Source organism: Aptenodytes forsteri, unplaced genomic scaffold (genome assembly GCF_000699145.1).
Source record: "Aptenodytes forsteri isolate BGI_AS27 unplaced genomic scaffold, ASM69914v1 Scaffold93, whole genome shotgun sequence".
Lineage (NCBI taxonomy): Eukaryota > Metazoa > Chordata > Aves > Sphenisciformes > Spheniscidae > Aptenodytes > Aptenodytes forsteri.
In genome coordinates this window covers 2,743,981-2,765,162 of record NW_008794665.1, presented here as the reverse complement: position 1 = coordinate 2,765,162, position 21,182 = coordinate 2,743,981, and the positions used below count along the sequence as shown (strand labels likewise).

At 40.4% G+C, this 21,182-nt stretch overlaps 1 protein-coding gene across 2 annotated transcripts in view; it reads right to left on the bottom strand.

Annotated features, from left to right (window-relative positions):
• The window catches only part of PDLIM5 (PDZ and LIM domain 5), an 86,526-nt gene that overhangs the window by 25,829 nt on the left and 39,515 nt on the right, over positions 1-21,182 (bottom strand). For both annotated transcript variants that reach the window (XM_009273540.2, XM_009273541.2), the window contains exon 3: positions 17,448-17,599. In XM_009273540.2, the coding sequence (XP_009271815.1) occupies positions 17,448-17,599 (152 nt within the window). The remainder of the gene's footprint in view (positions 1-17,447; positions 17,600-21,182) is intronic.

The window sequence follows — 21,182 nt, the reverse complement described above, 5'->3', positions numbered from 1 at the left end:
GACCTGCTGGCCACGCTTCTTTGGATGCAGCCCAGGATACAGTTGGCCTTCTGGGCCTCTGTGCATTCTGCATAACAGAATCTGTAAGCGGTATTTGTTCTTTATTTGCAACAACTACATTGAGTGTCACTAAAATACTTAACAGCTAATGTAAGGATTGTTTGTTTTTGTTAAAAAAATAAAGGAACCCATAGATTTTATTGATTAGTTTAAAATATTTGTTCAAAATATTAGTTCTGAAATTTATCTGGATCCTAAAAAAAAACCCCAACCCTAACAGCTTTTCATACAGGTGGCTAGGAATTGCAGGAAGCAATTTTCACTTACGAGACATCTAATTCTCTTCTCCCCAGTCCCATTTCCTGTCAAAATACCTTCTATATGATAACTGAGATTTAATATTGATTTTTTTCTGATTTTTTTTTTACATGACAGTATTGTTTACCTGAGTTGTGCTGAAACTTGATTTTGTCCCAACTTCTACGTAAGCCCAAGATATCCGTTCACAGCACTGTGCCACCTTAGGGTAGCAGCCCTGCCACGAGAATTTCAGTCTGCCCTTGCTCCAACTCGTTCAAGTTGTGCTAGGAGCTTTCTGGTCCAGGAAAGCTCACTTCAGCCAAGTGCAATAGATACAAAAATCCCACAACCGTACTCTCTTTATAATTTAATTATTCTACGTTGCTTCTTTGTAGGCAGCTCCAAGAGATGCAGCACAAAAACATTAGTCCCAGCATTCACTTAACTATCACATTAATGGGGTGGTCTCTTATGGGTTAACAAGACTTTGTGGAAAATGACTGACTTGTCGAGCCATCACCTTCCTTCCAAAACTTGGAAAGGAGATAACTGGCAACTCTCTTGGCCAAGGGACTCCAAGATCACTATCAACAGCAGGCACACTTATAAATTTCAGTACTTGAGAGGCCTTGAATGGAAAATATTACACATTTTTGTACTTGCAAAAACTGTTATACATTATACTTAGCACAGTACATGTATTTTAGTGACTCCATGTGTCACTGAAACTTATAGTCTGCTCACGTGGAGCGGTTGTATGTAAAGGAAAAATAATCTGTTAGTAATCGAGAAGCATTAGTTATCTCTGAAGTGACTGTGCTCATTAAAACTTTGGCTTCCTAAACTCCGTAATACATTTTAAGAATGTATTCTACATTCCATTTTTCGCATAGAAGCTTAGTAGTTTGAAAGGATACTATATGGTCAATAGACTAACTACCCCGGGTTTGGTCATTTTCCCTCCAAAAGACATTAAACAAGTGTTAAAAGTCCCCTCTGCTGAAGCTCACATTATTTCCATAATTCATTCCCTTCTGCCAAGATGCTCTCTCTTGTACAGCAGCAGTCAGTCATAGCTCAAACACAAACAACAGACTAGGCAAAAAAAGCAAGCCCCCCAAAACAACTGCCACTCAGAAAACCCATTTAATTGCCCGGTGAAGACTTTATTCCAAACAGAAAGCAACACCACCAGCTTCGAAACAGTCTCACCTATTGACATAAATTCTTTATGAAGTTTGTGTGTGTCTCAGACAATGGCTTATGGCCTCTCAGATTTCACCATTTTTATTTTGGAAGTTTTCACGCTCAGTCATACCCTCATAAAACTAAATTCTAAAACCTTCAGGGTTTTTTGGTTTGGTTTGGGTTTTTTAGTAATATTTTAGTTGTATCTTGGTAAGAATTAGAAATGTTAGGAAATTAAAGCTTGCCAAATTTGTGGAGAAAAATACTCAGTAGACATTATAAACGTAAAAGTTGTAAGGCATGAAGAGGAATACTGAAGATCCCAAAATATGAAAGCTTATAAATCTGTTGTGAATTTAAGCATAACAGAGATTGAAATCATTTGCAAATTTCATTTTAACAGACCGACTCCGCTCAGCTTACACAGTCCACAAGAATGCTAGAAAAAAGCTAAAGCTTAAACTTGCGCCAACGTTTTACAAAGTATGCACCAAACACTTTGTTAGCATCACGTTCAATTAAACCTAAACTGAGAAAATAAACAAGAATAAGAATAATTTACTCCATTTATAAGTGCAGTAGATGTCATTAAGTAAAACAAAAAAAAAGTCCAAATTCAGTTCTGGTTCAAGCAGGCACAACTCCTCCACTGTAGCTACACGAGTCCTGTTCTGAGCATCTAAGGCAAGTGAGCAAACTTGCCCAAATTTTTCAGTGGGCAAATTACTGCCCAAAGTGTTCTTGAAATATCTGCAATAACTTTTTTTTTTCCTTTCATCCCTATACATTTATTGCTAGTATTTTTGGTTTTAAACTTTTGTGGATCAGAAGCAGAGGCAACTCTTTTGTCATCTTATATTCTGGCAGAAGACAAGACAGTCATTCAATGATATGAACCAACTCTAACATCTCTGTGCTGAGGATGTGCCACATCATTTTCACTGTTTTTCCCTCACGTTTGCTATTTGTCTTTTCCTTCTTCCTCTAAGAGTTACACTATCTTTCCTTAAAAGCATCCTCATTCTTTGAAATGAGGATGAAATATTCTTCCTGACAACTGTTTTCATCCTGCTCTGCCCTCTCTGCTCTCTTTACAATCTATATCCAGATGCCCACATTCCCACTTCTCAGAGCTCCCTGAAGTTGGCAGTGTCAAACACTTCCCTGGTCTTGATTAGTTGCCTCAGGGTTGGGGAGAACAAGGATCTGACATATCCAGCAGCAGCCGGTGGTGTCAGGTCACGCGCAAGACACAGGCTGTTTTCATCCTGCTCTGCCCTCTCTGCTCTCTTTACAATCTATATCCAGATGCCCACATTCCCACTTCTCAGAGCTCCCTGAAGTTGGCAGTGTCAAACACTTCCCTGGTCTTGATTAGTTGCCTCAGGGTTGGGGAGAACAAGGATCTGACGTATCCAGCAGCAGCCGGTGGTGTCAGGTCACGCACAAGACACAGGATTGTGGAGCAAACACAAAACAAAAGCAGCAGGTTAAAAGGGCAGTTCAAAACCTTTATGAAGTTGAGGTAGGGTCTCTCAAACCTCCTTACTCATCACAGGAAGGAAGGGAAATTTTTCCTTCCAAGCACTTTTTAGGCAGAGGCTCAAACACAGAAGGGCTCCACCAGAAGCGCCACGAGGTCAGGAGGAAAGCATGTCCTCTGGGGCTCTGCCCCAGCTGGGAACCAAAGTCCTTTCAAGACCAGAAATTGCTGCAGCTCCATGAGTGTGCACATGAGCAACTGCAAAGACGAAGTGCATTTTTGTTCTTCTGGTGGAAATAAGGGTTCAGCTGTGACTAATCTGAAGTGTCAGGTGAATCCTCGATACTTCCTAGCTCAGGTCTCGAACCACAAAGTTGACAAAGGCTCAGATCTGGTGCAGACCCTGCCAAAAGTGGAAAAGGTGCATAGAAATGGGTATAGAAAATTGACAGTTTCACCATGCATTAGGTGAAAGTGGGGATACAATGTGCACAAAGCTGGAGGAAAGTGCAATTAAAAAAGTCCATGTGAGAAAATACTTTCCATCTGCACACAGCACAAACACCTTGATGTTGTCAGCCTGTCTGGGACAAGAGTCGTGTTGATAGATATATGAAACAACACCCATAAGACCCCAATTTAATTATTAGTTACAAGTGTTTATGATAATCAAACCCACATCTCTTGTGTAAGCACCCAGGTTTTCACCACGCAGGGGTTACAAAGGCATGGTTTACTTCTCACCCCCCCTCCTCTGCTGAATCATCAGATACCAGCCACAACGGGTCTGGATACCGGACTAACAGGTTCACTGATCCAATACACTCCTCTAAGATAAAGCCATCCCTACAGTTTTTCAATTCTCTTATTATTTTTCAGGCTTAGTGTTCAGACCAGAACACGTCCACTGAAACAGATCCTATTCAGTATCAGGCCAAAACACGTCCCATCGGAAAATGTGAGGCGGTGGTGGGGATGTAAAAATCAATATATACACAGCTCTGTGTTATTCAACCACCCAGCAAAGCTGGATTTTACTTCTAATATTGAACTAACAGCAGCATTAAAAGATGAAACTCTCAGGTCTATTTTACAGGGCAATGAAACTCTACAGTGTTTTGCACCAGAGCATCCAAGAGTGCACCTTTCTTCTCATTTTATTTTGTTGTAGGCCAGTTCTCTTCAGGAAGTGAAACCTGTGTGCATTCCAAAACCTAAATATTATTTAACAGTTCAAAGCAGATTTACATCATCACCAAAATGTAAAAATAAGTACAAAAATCAATATTTGCCTACGGGTTCTTAACAACAAGAAAATATTTGGAGGGAGAACACAGACACTTTAGTTCACAAGGAACTAAACAAAAATGACTGGTAACAGTCATCCCTGATTTAACGATCATCATGATACTTTATTTTTCTTAGTATCTTCTATTGAAGTCCTCAGAGCCTCAACAGCTATCAACTAAGATCAAATTTGACTGTGTGAACAGTAGATAAAGGTTATCTGCACAAGAAAAAGAGGAATCTTCTAGTTTTAGGAAATAAAACACTAAAGCCAAACCAAGTCTGCTGCAAATCCAGAAATGGAACTAGAAATCACGAATCTAAAACCTACGCTTAACCACTAAATCAGCTCTGACAAATAAAATAACACCTGAAATAGCAAGATCACTAATGGAAAACATTTTGCAAGTAATACAGCATCTTAAAAAAAGCTGTAATTACCTGCCGTACACAGTAGGTAATATTACTAGAGAAACAAAAAAAAGCATTTTTGCTACATTATGCTGCAGTGCTTATGGAGTATCTGTGACTGTCACCGTGAATACCACAGAAGTCCATTAGAAAATAAGGAAATGAAAGCCAGAATTGCATCAAAGGCCTCCTGGAGAATAATACTCCATGAAGATCACTTCAAATGAAACAAAATATAACACAATCCTAAGAATATCACTTTTCTGATGGCTTGCTGTAACTCATTAAAGAAAAAAAAAATCCTACACTCCCCTCTGAGGATTATTTATAAACGGGAGGAAAACAGTTACCAAAAGAGCTTCCTGAAGCACAGCTATGAACCTTTTCCTCAGAATAACTAAAAAGCAGGACTTAATCAGGAAATGACACTAAGAACAAACAACATTGCTTGCCTATCAGCCATGAAAATCTGAAGTATTCAATAGCTCAATTTCTGCCTTTTTCCTTAAAAAAAAAAAAAACAAAAAAAACAAAACAAAAAACCAAAACAAAACCCAAAACCCAACTCCCCTTCCTCCCCCCCCAAAAAAAAAAACCCAGAACAAACACACCTTTCAGCATCATCTATGTGAGGAGAAGAGATAAGGAAAAATAAAAATCGCAGAAAGCAAACTTCTGTGGCCACTACAGGTCTTGAAAATGGTGGTGTAGCCCAAAGCACCTGGGATAGAATGACTACAGAAAGGCTGATCTGGTACTGCACTGTCAGCTGAGAGTAAATGCTTTCCCCTCATGTAGGACATTGGCACTTCTGCCCATTAAATAGGAGCTTTATTGCACATCACAGATATCAATAGTCAGCAAAATTAACTCCTGTGGTTTTCAAGAGATTTTTTTAGATTTCCATAATGAAGGTTAGCTTAGTTTTGTTCCTGCATTCCTAAAATACATATATTTCATGTTTTGGAAATAAATTCGATCTGCAACTTAGAAGCATCTATGCTGTTAAAGATCGCTTAGGAAGAGTTGCACCTCTCCAAAGTGGGGATGTTTGAGCATGTATCGCATGCTCTGCTTCCACCCTTCACTAGCAATGAAAAGGCTTTTCAACACCGGGAATGTACATCAACTTAAAAAGACAAGCAAAACTAACTTGAGGAGTTTGCAACCTGCAGATTTCTGTTAGGGAGTGGTCAGACTCCTAGTAACACTAGTTACCACCACAATCAACCTAGACATATTTTCTGTGTTAAATTTCAGCTTGCAAAGGTTAGTTCTTGCTTACAGTAAGAACATACAAACTGAACCACGTGGAGTGCATTAGGTGATTCCCTACTGCCCATAAAGATATTCCCTCAACTCAGCTTTTTTGAATTCTGAAAGACAGGAGAACGTTATTGGTATTGCAGAAAGTTATTTTAAATCACAAGCATTAATTTGTCATTAATTTGTCTTTTACCCACTAAGCAGAGCACTGCAAAGTAGTCCTCACCTTGCGTACTGAGGGATACTGGCCATCCAGCACATGCAGAGATCAAGAACAATGCTCTAATGTCCAGATATTTCTTACTGAGGTACACCGTTTCAGGTAAAATGTATCTGAATAAATCATCACTGTTTGTTCCTGTCTTCACAGACAGAAATCAATCATATCAGATCTCAGCTAGAATACAGGTTAGTTTTAGTTTAGTTTTAAAATAGAGTGAAAACAGGCTTCTAAACTACTGTACATCTAATCATCAAGCCCAAACTATTACCTTTCTAATGATCTGCTTGTGTAAAACCACTTTTAAGACTCATATAATCTTTTTCACTGTATATTTTTTGTTTCAGCAATTGAATCTTTGTTTTAAAAACATCTCATATCAGAGTACATCAGAGTAGTTTAATCCCTACAGTGGAACTATAACGGATTATAGTATCTATAACGGATATATTGTATCTATCTTAAACGTAGGAATTAAAAATACAGTCCATATAATAACAACAGGTGATAAACATTTACTCTTTGGCTAGTCCCTACATATCTGAAAAATATGCGTGGTTTCAGACCTTACAGCAAACATCTATAGGGTCAGCAAAATCACTTAAATCACTTTAAAAAAAAAAATCTTTACTTCCCTGTCTGAAAACAAGCAATTTAAAAAAAAAAAAAAATTAAGAGACAAAGCAGCATTAGATTTTGCCATATTTGTCAGACGTCTGTGCTATGCAACAACTTGTACAAAGCAAAGGCACAGACATTTCTCACCGGTTAAGGAAATAAAGCGGGACAACCGGTTAACACCCTTTAGCTTCCACTTGATCCATTGCAAACAGGTGGGAACTTCTGGGATCCAACACTTTCTCCCTCCGTTTTCAGTGAGGGACTCTCAGATTACACAAGACTTGCAAACCTTCTCCCTCAGGCACTCGCTACCCTTCACATAGTGATGCCCCACTCATTTCCCACCCAGCTGCTTATAAGGCTCTGCTGATTATAACATCTGAGCTATCCTCCCAAGCAGCCTCCCAATTGACCAACCCTTATTCCATTGAGGACTTGGACTATGAGGGCAGGAATCCTGAAAATTTATCCCAAATTGAACTTACAGGCTCCCAGCTTGTGAGAGGCAATTACTTCATAATGACCTCCTTGTTTTCACACAAATGAAGGTGGAGTTTTGAAATATCCTCCTAATCTGACTGCCCTCTGGTTCAGTCCACCACGATACAGGATGTAGACAAAACCCCAAAAGCATAATGGTAAATTTGCTTCAATTGCTGCAACTCAAAGGTCACATTTTGCATTTCTCTGGGGGCAAACACACACACAAAAAACCACCCCCAGACACATTGTGTGTTTCCTCTTCAATCCTCACTGAAATAAATGTTTAATTCCAGGGCTGCTCCTTTGCTTCACTTTCTTTGGTCCCCCCCCCCCCCCCCCCTTCTGTGTTTGTATATCAATGATATGGTAGGGGGAAGAAAAAAAAACAAACCCAAATTAAAGTAAAAAAATGTCTGTAAACTTACAGTTGAAGTAAACATTTTGACAATAAATCACGATCTACCCATGATACCTGGCATTGTCCATTATCTATATTTACTATCGTGTTTATGTTCCTATACTACATACTGTATCAACCTCAAGAAACTGAACCGCCTTTACAAATCTTGATCTTTGCAGCTGTAATGATCCCCGGGAAGGCTGCTATTGCTTAACTAGTCCTCACTCCCACCCATTTTCCTGGCAGATGGGTAGGTATGATCCTGCAAAAGTCACTGAACTTCATTTTTACCCCGCAACCTTCCATTTTCATCCCAGCAATTCTCCTTTGAACTTCCAGGCAAGTCTTTAGTTTGTCAGGTTCACTTAGCTGCAGCATGTTTTGTGGTTCATCTAATTGCTAGCTGATGCGCACCAAAGTGCTGTGCACAACAAAAGATTTTGAATTCCAGCTGGAAGCAAGAGCTGTACCCTTCCATTTATTTAGTTTGTGGGCAGGCTTTCCAAAGGCATGCTTAGCCAGCAAAACCTGTTCAGCTGCTAAATTAGGAGCAAAAGTTTTCTACCTTACCTCCAATAAAAAAAAAAAAAATAATGCAAATACTTATGCACCAAGACATCTTTGTATGCAAAGAAGAAACCAGCATCTTCACTAGCTTTGAATTCTTTGGACAACTTTTTACCCAGCGCTGCTTAATTTCAAAACCAGTGTAGTGGGTTGACCCCGGCTGGATGCCAGGTGCCCACCAAAGCCACTCTATCACTCCCCTCCTCAGCTGGACAGGGGAGATAAAATATAACAAAAAGCTCATGGATCAAGATAAGGACAGGGAGATCACTCAGCAATGACTGTCACAGGCAAAACAGACTCGACTTGGCGAAACTAGTTTAATTTATTACCAATCAAATCAGAGTAGGATAATGAGAAAATAAAAAATGACCCCACCCAGCCGCTCTCTCACTCCTCCTCCTCAACAGGACAGGGGAAGAAAATAAGATGGAAAAGCTTAAGCATCGAAATTAAGACAGGGGATCACTTACCGATTACCATCATGGGCAAAACAGGAAAAAATTAATCTAATTTATTGCTAATTGAAATAGATTTGGATAATGAGAAACAAATTAAAACACCACCTCTGCCCCTCCACCCCCTTCTTCCCAGGCTCAACTTCATTTTTTCATTCCTGACTGCTCTACCTCCTCTCCACAAACTGCGCAGGGGGTTGGGGAGTTATGTTAAGTTCATAACAGTTTTTCTCTACCCCTCCTTCCTCCTCATGCTTTTCTCCTACTCCAGCATGGACTCTCCACAGGCCACAGTTCCTTCAGGGCACATCCACCTGCTCCAGCCTGGGGTCCTCCACAGGCTGCAGTGTGAATATCTGCTCCACTGTGTTCCTCTCCATGGGCTGCAGAGGCATACCTGCTCCACTGGAGTCTCACCGTAGGCTACAACGAAGTACCAGCTTCACCATGGTCTTCTCCACCAGCTGCAGGGGAATCTCTGCTCTGGCACCTGGACCACCTCCTCCCCCTCCTTCTTCACTGACTTTGGTGTCTGCAGAGTTGTTTCTCTCACATATTCTCTCTCGTGTCTCTAGCTGCAATTGCGCAGGGTCTCCCTCCCCCCCCCCTTTTTAAATACGTTATTGCAGAGGTGCTACCACCATCACTGATCAGCTCGGCCTTGGCCAGCAGCGGGTCCATCTTGGAGCTGGCTGGCATTGGCTCTGTTGGACATAGGGAAAGCTTCTAAGCAGCTTCTCACAGAAGCCACCCCTGTAGCCCCCACTACCAAAACCTTGCCATGCAAACCAATAAAACCAGATAAAACAAGAGGACCGAAGGTGACTCAGTTGCTTGCATTGCAATATACAGCATAAAAAGCCACACACAAAACCCTTTCAGCTTTAGAAAAGCTCTTGTTAAGATGCAAGGGTATAAGCCTGGAAGGCTTCAGGTCCACTGTCACCCTACACATTAGGCACACACCAGCAGCCAGTCTCAGATGTCTGGGAAGGCACCAGCCCACGCTCTAAGGAGAGAAGGAAGTCTTCAATAAGACACCACCAGCAGAGCCAAGAGAGGGTGAAAACCACCAGGCTCTAGACCAGCAACGCCTCACCTCCAAGTGCTGAAGTTGGCTTTTACAAAGATCACAAAAATTTGAAGAGCCTGCACAGAGTTCACGGGATTTACTTCAAAGAAATGCCGCCTCGGAAACACATTCTGCTAATTTGCAGATTAAAAGCGGCTTTCTCAGCAGCACCCGCTCACTGTACATCACACAGCAGCATTGGTCCTGCAGGTCAGGTTACTTCCAGACCCAAAGGTCAGGCTGACAAAAGCATTTGGCGATTTTCATGCCGTGAGGCACGCAACCTTGGATCACCTCCTCCTCAACAAGCCATGTATCGAACATCTCTGTCGGCCGCTGCCGAGTGCAGTGGGCCAGGCAAGCCCCAGCTCTGCACAGCATTTCTCCTCAGCCCTGTTCAGCAGCCCGGAGCCACAAAGCAAACCCCAAAGCGGGCAGGACGAGGGCCTGGCAGGCTGGGCAGCCCCACACCAGATGCACATGCGGTCCTTTACACTTCCATAATGAAATAGCTCCCAAGACCAGTGCCAGCAGCCTATACAAATATTCATGTCCACCTGCCTTCCAGGCTGACCCCCCCCATTATAGCCCCACTGGCACAGCTCTCCTCCCCTTCCACCCCCTCAACAAAAATGTTCACATTTCTGAAAACATGCGAGTTGAGTGCTGCTGAAATAGAGAATTCGGAGATTATGAGAGGGACTACAGAACAAATCACCAGATACTTTTAACCAATAAACTCTGAGGGCCGTTTTACTTTGCTTTGCCTTATTGCTTTTCTTTCCTGGTCATGCAGGCTCTCTTCTGGAGCCATAAGTAACACATTTCTGTTTTTAATGGAGACTCTTCTATTACCACATTTTCCTATTTCTGCATACCTGGCTTTGTAACCTGAATGCTTCTTTGGAAACACTTTTCCACGCAATTACATAAAAATAATACAATAAAACAAAAGAGACTCAGGAATTTTAATACGCGGAGCAAGGCAGATCCGTACCTGCATCGTTAAGCTGGTTAGATTCATTCCCCAAGACTCTAGTGCTTTGAGCTTACGAACTACTGAAAAACTTTGACAGCCAATTCTTTTTTTTCCTCAAAAAAGTTCACCAGAGAATAAGGCCTCAAGTTGCTAGAACGCTGGCATTTGGAGGAGAGGAGGCCATGACTGTTTAAGTTCAGCAACAGATCAGAAATAGGTTACGCATTTTCTACTGAAACTTTCAGAAAAGTCTGTGGTTAATAACAACGTTCAACAGGAACGTTTAAAGTCTTGCAGGGCTACATGGGGCTCCACTGAGTGAGCTACCTGGAATAACCACCATCCCAAAGCTTAGTGACATAGAGAAATAAGAGAAGTGAACCTCTGTTTGGGAGGCATTATTTTTCAGCCAGTTTATTTTCAGGCATAATTATTGAAAACTAATATTAATCATTGAGGGTAACAATCTAGGATTGAGGAATAAGTTGCCTAAGGTTTTGACTAGCAGCTAAACTATAAAAATACAGTTTGTTCATATATTCCTAGCCATATGACCTCTACTGAGTTTTGTAATTTTTCTGTCTGAACTCTCTCAGTTGAAAAGGGATAATGTTGTTTACTTCCTTAATCAACAAACACTCAGTTTTGACATCTTTGAAAGAAGAGTTATGCAAGAATTAATATTAAAGGAAAAAGAATTCCAGAAAAAAATTGCTTTCAGGTTTAAAAAAAAAAAAATACTCAGAATTTGGGATGTCTTCAACCGATTTATTGTGTATGTTCAACTGGCACAGGACAACCAACCTTCTTCTATATGCTAAAAAAGCAAATCACTGAAGAACAAAACTAAAGTCAAAATGCCTATGTAAGGGAAATGATGATGACTAGTAAACCAAAGTTGGACAAAAATAAGACTTCCGAATGCATTCTTATCATAGCTTTCTTAAAGCTCATCCTTATATGGTTTATGGAAACAAAATATCCACCCCAAGGAACCCATAGCTCATAAACCTGAAAGCATGAGTTTTAACCATCATCTAAGTGAAGCCTGTATTGTTAATAGTTTGAAATCCTTTCTATACTTGTATTCTTTTGCTTGCTCCTCCTCTTATTTTTCTTAGAATAGCCTCTCCTGCCATTTTATTTAGCAGTTATACTATTTTCTCACCTTTCTATGGAGACAATTCAAACTTTAAGACTTCAGAACCCCCTGTAACAGTGACTAAGGCTGGCTCTTGGGATCCATGGTGCCATTCCCCACACTGCTGTTTTTTATCTTTGTGAAATTAAATAGTTTACAGCTAACCTACACTAGGTGAATATTTCAACACCTGAGGAGCAAAGGACTCCAGTTTCTTAAAACCTGGTCTACATCAAGGCACCTCACTTCCCTGTCTTCAAAATAAGAACAAGATCATCCATTTTGTCCATATAGATTGTCAGAACACACATTCCTTATACAGCAAAACGCTCTTCCTCCTGTGCATTTCCAAAGCAGAGCAGGGCTCTCAATGCAATGTGTTAATATCATTATATTGTTTTCTAATAAAAGCAAGACTGAGAACAATAAAAATACTAAGTAAAAAGCATACTGAGCTAGTCTTACTGCAGAGAACCCTTTCTGAAATGGACAACTTGAAAAATAACTTTAGAAAATAGAAATCAAATGATCCATAACATTTTTTCCCTATTACCCCACCTCAAATCATGAGAATTTCAGCTGTTCTTAAGCTAGAAGTCTAGACTTCATGTTTCCTGAACGAAAACCTGAAAAGATGAGGGAGAATGGTATGATAAAGATTCATACTCAGGCAGGAAGATAAAGTAAGCATCAGTTTTTAACACTTGAGTTTACCAACTGCAGAACCCAGCCTTAAGGCTCATCTGAATATTGGCTCTGAGTCCTGTTAACATGGACATCAAAATTACCCAACAGGCCCTAGCCTCACCTGTGATTTTAAAAGGTTTAGGGAAAAACAAACAAACAAACATAGCCATCACTGAAATTCATCTATTGCTTTGTAACACCCACGTGCATTTGCAAAAATCCATAAAGCCATCCATTGAAGAGCTGGAAGCAGAACTGTAGTAACTGCTCATTGCCAACCTACAGCACCCAAAAAGATTTCTGAAGCACCGCAATATAGCAAGAGAGAGGTAAACAACCTTGAAAATCCTCCTTTCACTTCCCAAGCCAAGCCATCCCAATGCCTTTTGTCCTAAATGACTGAATTCACAGGGAGAGATGAAAGAAATTCCTTTACAATGCACACTATAGCTGTGCAGATCTGTTTTATGAAATAGAGAGCTAAATAAGTTCTATATTATAAAAGCAAAAACAACTTTCCAGGCTTTTCTGTTTTTTGGGGTTTTTTTAATCCTTGTATTGTTCACTGATACTTTTTCCAGAAGTTTCATGGGTATCATGATCTCATGTAACAGTAGAAATACACAATTCTTTATCTTTCTCATTTCCAAAGAATCATTAAGGCAGGAGTCTGGAGAAACAGTCCCCAAAAACAATATTTAAAATTGGTGGTGGCTCTTAGCTGTTCAGCAACTTACAGATTTATTTATGAAAGTGCATGCTAAGTTACTGAACTTGAAAATATATCCAAAAAGCAAGCATCTGGTTTCCATCTGTCCTCATGGGAACTAGGAAAGGGCTTTAACTGAGAATAAAATATTGGGGTGCAAAAGACCAAGATCTCAGGGTGGGAGGGACTCATACAAAGAAAAATTCCCTATGAAATGAATTTATTGTATTAAAAAACCCACAAACTATCAGTAACCTAAAATTGCATGTTACAAAAAGAAAAAAGAAAAAAATCCCCCCAGAATTTTAAGCTATATCTAATATTAAAAATTAGCAAATACACCAAAATTATATTTTTATTTCACAATTTAAAAATTATAACCTTCATAATAAACAGCGAGACTTGTTTACAGAACTAATTAATTTTAATAACATATAACTGAAAATACTTGACAACACATGCAAATGTTAGCCACCTACTACTGTACATGGCTGGCAAGCACAATTTTATTTATTTCTATTTAAGTAAAGTGGACTTGCAATTGTGACAGCTGTAATTTCAGTTCCTTCCAAGGACAGAGAACAATTCCATATTTAAAAACCCAACATGTGATATTGCCTTACACAGGAAAAAAGGGACCTTTTATTCGCCCTTCAAATATTTTCCGACATTCACTTACAAGTTACAAAACATCTAAATTGGTTTTCCACAAAAGGTATGTGCACATCTGCCTCCATAAATATACTGCTTTAAACCTGTAAGTAAAGCTTTTGAAGGCATTGCTTTAAATATCCCTTCCAACCTCCCAGACAAGCTACTTCTTGCCCTCTATTTTGTTTCTCTTCATTTTATTTTTTCCACTTTGCACATAAAGAATAGAAGTCAAGTGAAAACCTGACCAGCAGTACAAAAGCATAACAAGTTAAAATATTTGTAATAAGGAAGCTAATCACAAAGAATTTCCTCTCTCGCCTTTGCCACGTAGACTCACGAAGTTTCCTTCGTAGCTTTTAAAAGGCAGGCTGTCACCATGCCTCGGCCACTGTGCAAACTGGGATGCTGGAGCCCATCAATCTCAGATGGGACCCATTGGGTTCACTGGCCTACTAATCCCTAGGGTGTACCACTGCTTTTTTACCAACTATCATTTTGATCCTCACAAAAAAACCCCAAAAAACTAAAAAGCCAGAGCAAAACCCTGTTTCTTTTTCAAATAACTACTGATTATTTTGGTTAGTCTCTCCCTAGCAAACAGCACAACCAGCCCTGTCTCTTACGTGCCGTGAGGCTGGTGGCATACCCAGCCATTTTTCCCCATATTGCCATATTGCCATTATTTTCACATTACACTTAAGTCTGCGCCGCTATATTAATTTCCATATATTCCACATGAATCTGTGTCAAATTATAACTGATCAAGAGTAAAGCAGGCATCCGCAGATGAATGCACAGTACTTCTTACAATTTATCATGAATAAAGGTCACTTGGTGCTACCACCAAAAACGTACCAAACTGGACTTACAAAATATATTCTGGTTCCTACGACTAATTTGATCAAACTGAGTTCTTTGACATCCTTCATAAAACAGCACATGAACACGGTTACAGTGCAAAAGCCGTAACACTCTTCCAATTTTCTTGGACCTCAAAGTAACACCGCTAACCAACTGATCATTATGGTCCTTTAAAGCAGCAGCAAACTAGGGCAGTATCAAAGAATTTATATACGCTTTCAAGACTAACCTCAACATTCTTGCATTGTAGGTCAAGCTATTAGTAGTCTGTGTGGAAGTAAATAAAAGCTCAGGGAAGTGTAAAAAACCCTGAAGATAATTAAAAGCAGTAAAAAAAAAATTAGATAAGTCTTAGATTTTCCTATCTATGGCAACAACTCATATTTTGAAGGCCAACATAGTTTCACATTGATAGCATCTCTAACTTTGCACATGAACAATAACAGCTCAAAATATTTAATTTAGTTTAGTTTTGGGAGAAGAGGCAAGATCAGAAGTATATAATTATGGAGATCCCTCAATAGTAAAATGGCTTATCTTGCCACCCTGTTTATAGTCTCAAGCCGTCCTTCCCATGGGCAGCCAGCATCTGCAGTTAGCGTGAGCCAGTCTGACTCCAAGAATCACTTTCTTCCAGGATAAAAAGAACAAATAAACAACTGAAACAAATCTTCTGCTAAACAGCAATTGGAGCAAGGAAGTTTTCACAGGCAGAGGAGCCAGGAGAGCACTGTCTACGGCTTTGGTTTCATGGGATCTGCGCAGAATTAGAAACAGCTGAGACCATGGGACTGCAGACCAGCAGAGCTGCAAGACAGGACATCTGTCCCACCCCCAGATGCTGGGACCGAGGCTATTCCTTTGATCTCTGCTAGTCTGATCCTGACTTAGCCTTCAGCTGTCAGGTAGCTGACGCTGGTGAGTCAGATGCTACGCTGAGTAGGAAGGGTGAGAACAGAAGGGGACCGGGCTAACTCATGATTAATTCCGATTTTCAAACCACTCATCCCTGCACCCAACCAGAAGCAGCCTCAGACAAGTGATTGCCTAACCAAGACACACCTGCTATTCCTTTCCTATATCTGATATTAACCCTGCCCATCAATTTATGGTGACAGGAGAAAGTGGGCCAAATCCCCACACTCCCAGCTGCCTGCTGGAGTGACTCAGTGGGCTCCTGGAAAGTGCATTTCTAAAGGACCTGCCTACCTTGTTGGGAGACAGAAAAGCAAGTGACATACTAGATACAATGCATGATTCTTCTGATGAGCTGGTATAATACCTGTTTCATCAAGAAACTTTTAATGCCAACTTTACAAGTTTCACTCGAGAAGATGCCCTAGGCATGAACCACGCCACAAGATACTCCTTTCCTCAGAGGCTGAGCAAAGGGAATCCCTTATTAAGGGTAGCTAAGGACCAAAGTACAGAAGGACAACAGGAAAAAAACAAGAAACAACAAGCAGGGCTGAACTGTAGCCTCTTGGAAAAGAAAGCACCCACACAACCGTTCAACCACACGTCACTTAAGGCTGGGAACAAGCACCACCACACTGGAGAGATGGACGTTTGTCAGACCTACAACCATGTCATCTCTCTTATTCTTATACAAATGAACTCTCAGAGAGGTGGTCCTTTCGTTAAGGGCAGGATCATTTGCCAGAAAAGGTAATAACTGGTAAGGAGATACTGTTATGGGCCTCCACCAACACTCATCAAGGACCTTTGCACTGCTGAAGGTAGACACAAACAGCAATCACGGGGTGCAACTGCTGTTGTTTTCTTTGATAACAAGAAAAGATGGTTCTCATTATGTGATGGCTTCAGAGGCCAATCCTCCTCCAAGATGCTCACTCACATCATATTAAATAAAAATAGCAGTCTTCTAATAAAAGCCAATATTTAGCCCTGGGAGACTTTTGAGAGCTCGAAGGAATTTCTTGTTTGTGCTGCTGTTCTTCCTGCTTCAGTTCCAATAACCCACATGTGAGCATTCTGCTCCCTTCTTCCAACCCCTCCCAAAACATAGTCCCAGGCTGACAGCGGTATGCTGAGATTCAATAAACTGTATGTTTCAGGAATGGGGAGACTGGATCAAGCTGTAACTTCTACCGTAGATGCTGCAACTAGCAAAGGGAGGCAGCTACTTTGTGAAACGGTAGTATCGCTTTGGGAAACATTTCTCCGTGACTCTGAGCTGCAGTATTTTCATCCATATACCTCAGGGGTTAACTGTTTAAATCCATCATTCTGTTTGCTACTAAAAATGACGATGTAGGACTTGACCCAAAAAAGAAGTGCCCCTAGTCAGTCAGGGGAGGGGGAGGGAAAAAGAGCCTGGATAAGACCTGTTTTTAATTAAACAAGTGTTAATAAAACTGAATCTCAAAAGGAAGAGGAACTAGACTTCATTCAGTGTAGAGCAGGTGACAGAAGGTTGGAGAAGGTCTTTGTTGACTCACATAATTAACATCTAATAAGTTTTCTAAAATGCTATAAATGAAGACACGTTTCAGGCTACAGCAGCATATCTTTCAATTGCGGCCACTTAACTCCATGCACTTTGCCAAACCACTCACACATTTTTATCTGCCAAACAACTGTTACGATGATGATTAATTCTCTTCAAAAAAAAAAAAAAAAAGAAAAAGGTATCTTACCTTTGCAGAGTCATGTTCAAATTGCCTGTACACGCCTTGATCTTGTTTTGTGCTTCTAGATGAGTCATCCCATCCGTGCTTATCCCGTCAATGGTGAGAACCACATCACCTATCCCCACGTGTGCTCGGGCTGCCTTGCCACCGTCATTAAGCTGAAATATCACAAGAATGGTAAATGAGAAATTTGGATGGTTTAAGTTTATATTCTCTGAACACAGGACCACAATATCTTATTCACAGAAAGAAAAATATATATTTATTTTCTCCTTTGTGAGTATGTCCCTGTGAAAGTTGCTGCACTATCTTTCTTTCTGATGAAGCAATATTTATAAGTTCTTGTTCTTATTTCACTTGAATGACAGGAAAAGTATTGCACAGTATTGCCTATTTTTCAAAATCAAACTCCACTTCTACTTTGCTGGCTGGAAGCTGTGCACATTCACCAAGAGACACAAGCAGGGATAGGCACACAGAGTTTCCTGGATGCCAAGTTCCAGCCTCTTCTCTCTTCAGATATTAAATTTTTCTCACAAGAGGAGAGAGGAAGGCTGTAAACCAGCTTTTTCCATTCTAGTTTTTCCATCTCAATCTCTTCAAAGTTTATGTATTTGTCAATGACTGGTCACGTGCATGGAAGACAATTAATAGTGAAGCTGATTTTCCCCATTAATAGTGAAGCTGACTTTTCCCCAGCTGCAACAACTAGAAAGTCAAAAGTTCAACATCACAGACAGACCCGTTACAGGACTTTGTTTTGCCTTTCTCTCAGTAGGTTTATAACCCCCAGTGACCCGCAGTATATTCAGACCAGAATAAGAAAGGCCTCTTGACCAGTCTGCCTCTTTGATCAAGGTCACTGCTGAAGTTCTGCTCAACTGCCTTTGGTCCACTTGAATGAAATAAGTCTTGCAATAGAAACCTTTGTAAAGTTCACATTATTGACCTTGATTGAACAATAAATTAAGCTTTTCATCTGATGCCACTGAATTTCAACTAGCTTCATTCCCAAGAACAGAAACAGAAATAAAGCAACACATGGTCAGATCTATGCACTGATTTATATCCCTGGTCCTCAATCTGCTCATCATTTTATAGCCGGCTGCAAAGAGCAGTCCTGGACAGTGCAAATTCCCTCTTTGTTTCCAGATGTATTTCCTATCTTACAGCAGAGAAGTAGTAGCTGTTTGTGCTGTGCATACAAAACCTCACAACTCTCCCTTGCCTGCAAGCACGAGTCTGTTCCTTGAAGAAAGCGCTACAAACAGCAGAATTACTTCATCTTTATTCCCAAGAGTTCACCTTGGGCCATGGTCATGCTCTAGTAGGTGTCTTCTCAAAGGGAGGCAGAAGGAAGGCTTTCATCTCTTTTGTTTTTTAACTGCCTCTGTTTTAGTTCATTCAGTAAGGACCAAGAAGTTTTGGTTCCTTGTGGTTCCTTTTGACAATGACCAACCGCAAAGTACAGCCACCAGTCTCCACATCATTCATTTCTCCAACAGGAGAAGTGAGGCTAGGTCTTGAAAACTGTCTATGGCAAAGCAGTAGAAATAAGTGAAATACTAGGGACTCAGTCTTTGCATTTGTGTATGAACAGTCACTTGTCTGTAAACCTGTAGAAAGTGTCCCATCAGCCTAACTGATATGGCTAAGGCTTTCCTAAAAATCTCAGAGACTGTAATACATGACAGCTGTGACACGCATATCAGACAGCATCTGAAGATAAAATACTTTAACAGAGGAAAAAGTATTGCCTAATGCTGCAAGACAAACGCAAATGCAATACTCCAAAAATGTGTAATTTGACAGACTGAAAGCAGGAAATTTCACATTCAGTGGATCATGGCTGGCATTTTTCAACGTCAATTTATGTCCCACAGACATCTGCAGTAGCAATCTTCAGCAACTAAAAACAATAGCAAAAAATTCAAACAAAACCAGAAAAATCCTTCCATTTGGTGTTAATCCTATGCTATCAAATACATTATTCTGGTGAAAGGGGAAGCCCGAGGTGTAGGAAGACTTGTCGTCTCTCAGATTCAAAATAGCGGCCAGTCCCTCAGCATCATAGGTCAACAGAGCAATTTTACCCAGAGTTGAAACCGAAGGGTGCTAACAAAGGAAAGTTAGCAGCGCAAGTCCCATGCAATGAAGAAAAGTAGAAGGTAAAGGAAAAAGGAGATGCACTGATTTCAGAAAAGCTTCTTGACTTGCTAAATTCATCAGAATTACAACTTGTATGGTGCATCCTTTTACAAAAGGCTTCAACAACAAAGCCAAAATTCCTCCAAAATTTGGTGTTCATACCTAAATTGTGAGCTAAGAGATCCTGTTACTATAAAACACAGATCAGGGAACCCTACAAGCATATAGAAAGCTATGACCAACACAGTTATTTATAGGGAAGCTCCTCAAACCTTTGGAAGGGTGGAACCTGCCATAAACAGATGCCTAAACTGATACGTTATGGCATGCTGACATTTGTCAGCAAGGTCTGGAAAAGGTAAAGGAACGAAAGCGTGCTAAAAGCTAAAGGTCAAATGGATCACTGTGCTTTGTGATTGGACTGCTGAAGTGAATAAAATCTAGCTCTCTCCAAATGTACGCAAATGCGCATGATGTTCACGCATCATAATTCGTGATGTAAAAAAGCAACTTACACACATTCAGCAGTAAGACTTCAAAAGCAGACTTCAGGAATAATATTTTCATGGAGGGGCGGGGGGGGGCTTACCATTCAAAGAAGTGTAAAATAAAACAAATTAATAAAAAAAAAAAAAACCACACTTGTTTGATTCCGGTAGCCAACTCACAACAACCCACAACTAATTGCCTGACTTTCAGGAGGTCACTCTTAAACTGTTGCTTACTGGGGATGAAACTCTTTGCAAGCGCACATGGGAAACAGTTGTAAAACCATTTCATCAAAACCCCAGGCTGAAAATGCCTGAAAAATATGGCTGGAAAGTGCACCCTGGAGATGGGGAAAAAAGCAGACAGGTCCCGAGAAGTGTGACAAGCCCCTGGCTATGTCCACAAGACCTGCCGTGCAGGCAGGGGACTGAATCTGCCTTATAGGTGAGGCTGTCACAGGCACACCTGAACGAACAAATTACTGGAGAAGAGTCTGAAGAGCTGCACATGCAGAGCGATGCCAGAGCAGTAATCTGCTTATCTAGATACATTGGATAAGACTTCCAAGTAACACCTACTGAGTTCAGATAAGAGATCTGAGTAACCAAGAGAAGTGAGGTTGGTACTTCTAGGAAATCTCAGCCAGAGCACAAGTCTTTCCTGAGAGTACTGGCCAGCATCCTTGGTTTGTGAAGTGCCTATAATGAAGTGGTACTGAAACTACAGGGCAGAGTTTTACCACTGATGCAAGAATCAAAACTAAAAGAAAGGGTCCCCATATTCCTTAGCACAATGGAAACTAACTCAATTTATTGCATTTTTTCCACCCAGATTCTGAACAATCCAACAGATGCAGAAGATATAAAAAGATGTAGGCACCAAGATATAGGATATTTTGGAGTGTTATTTATAAATCATTACTTCTTTTGTACAGCTTTTTTTGTCCTGCATGAGCGATTTTGTTCTTAAACTGCAAGTTTAGCCTTAGCTTAGTAAAATTATTTGGCATCAGTCACAGAACCACAGTATTACCTATGCTTAAATACCAAAAGACTAGTAAACTGATGGGCAAAAGCAAAAAACTCCTAATGCTGAAAACCTAGT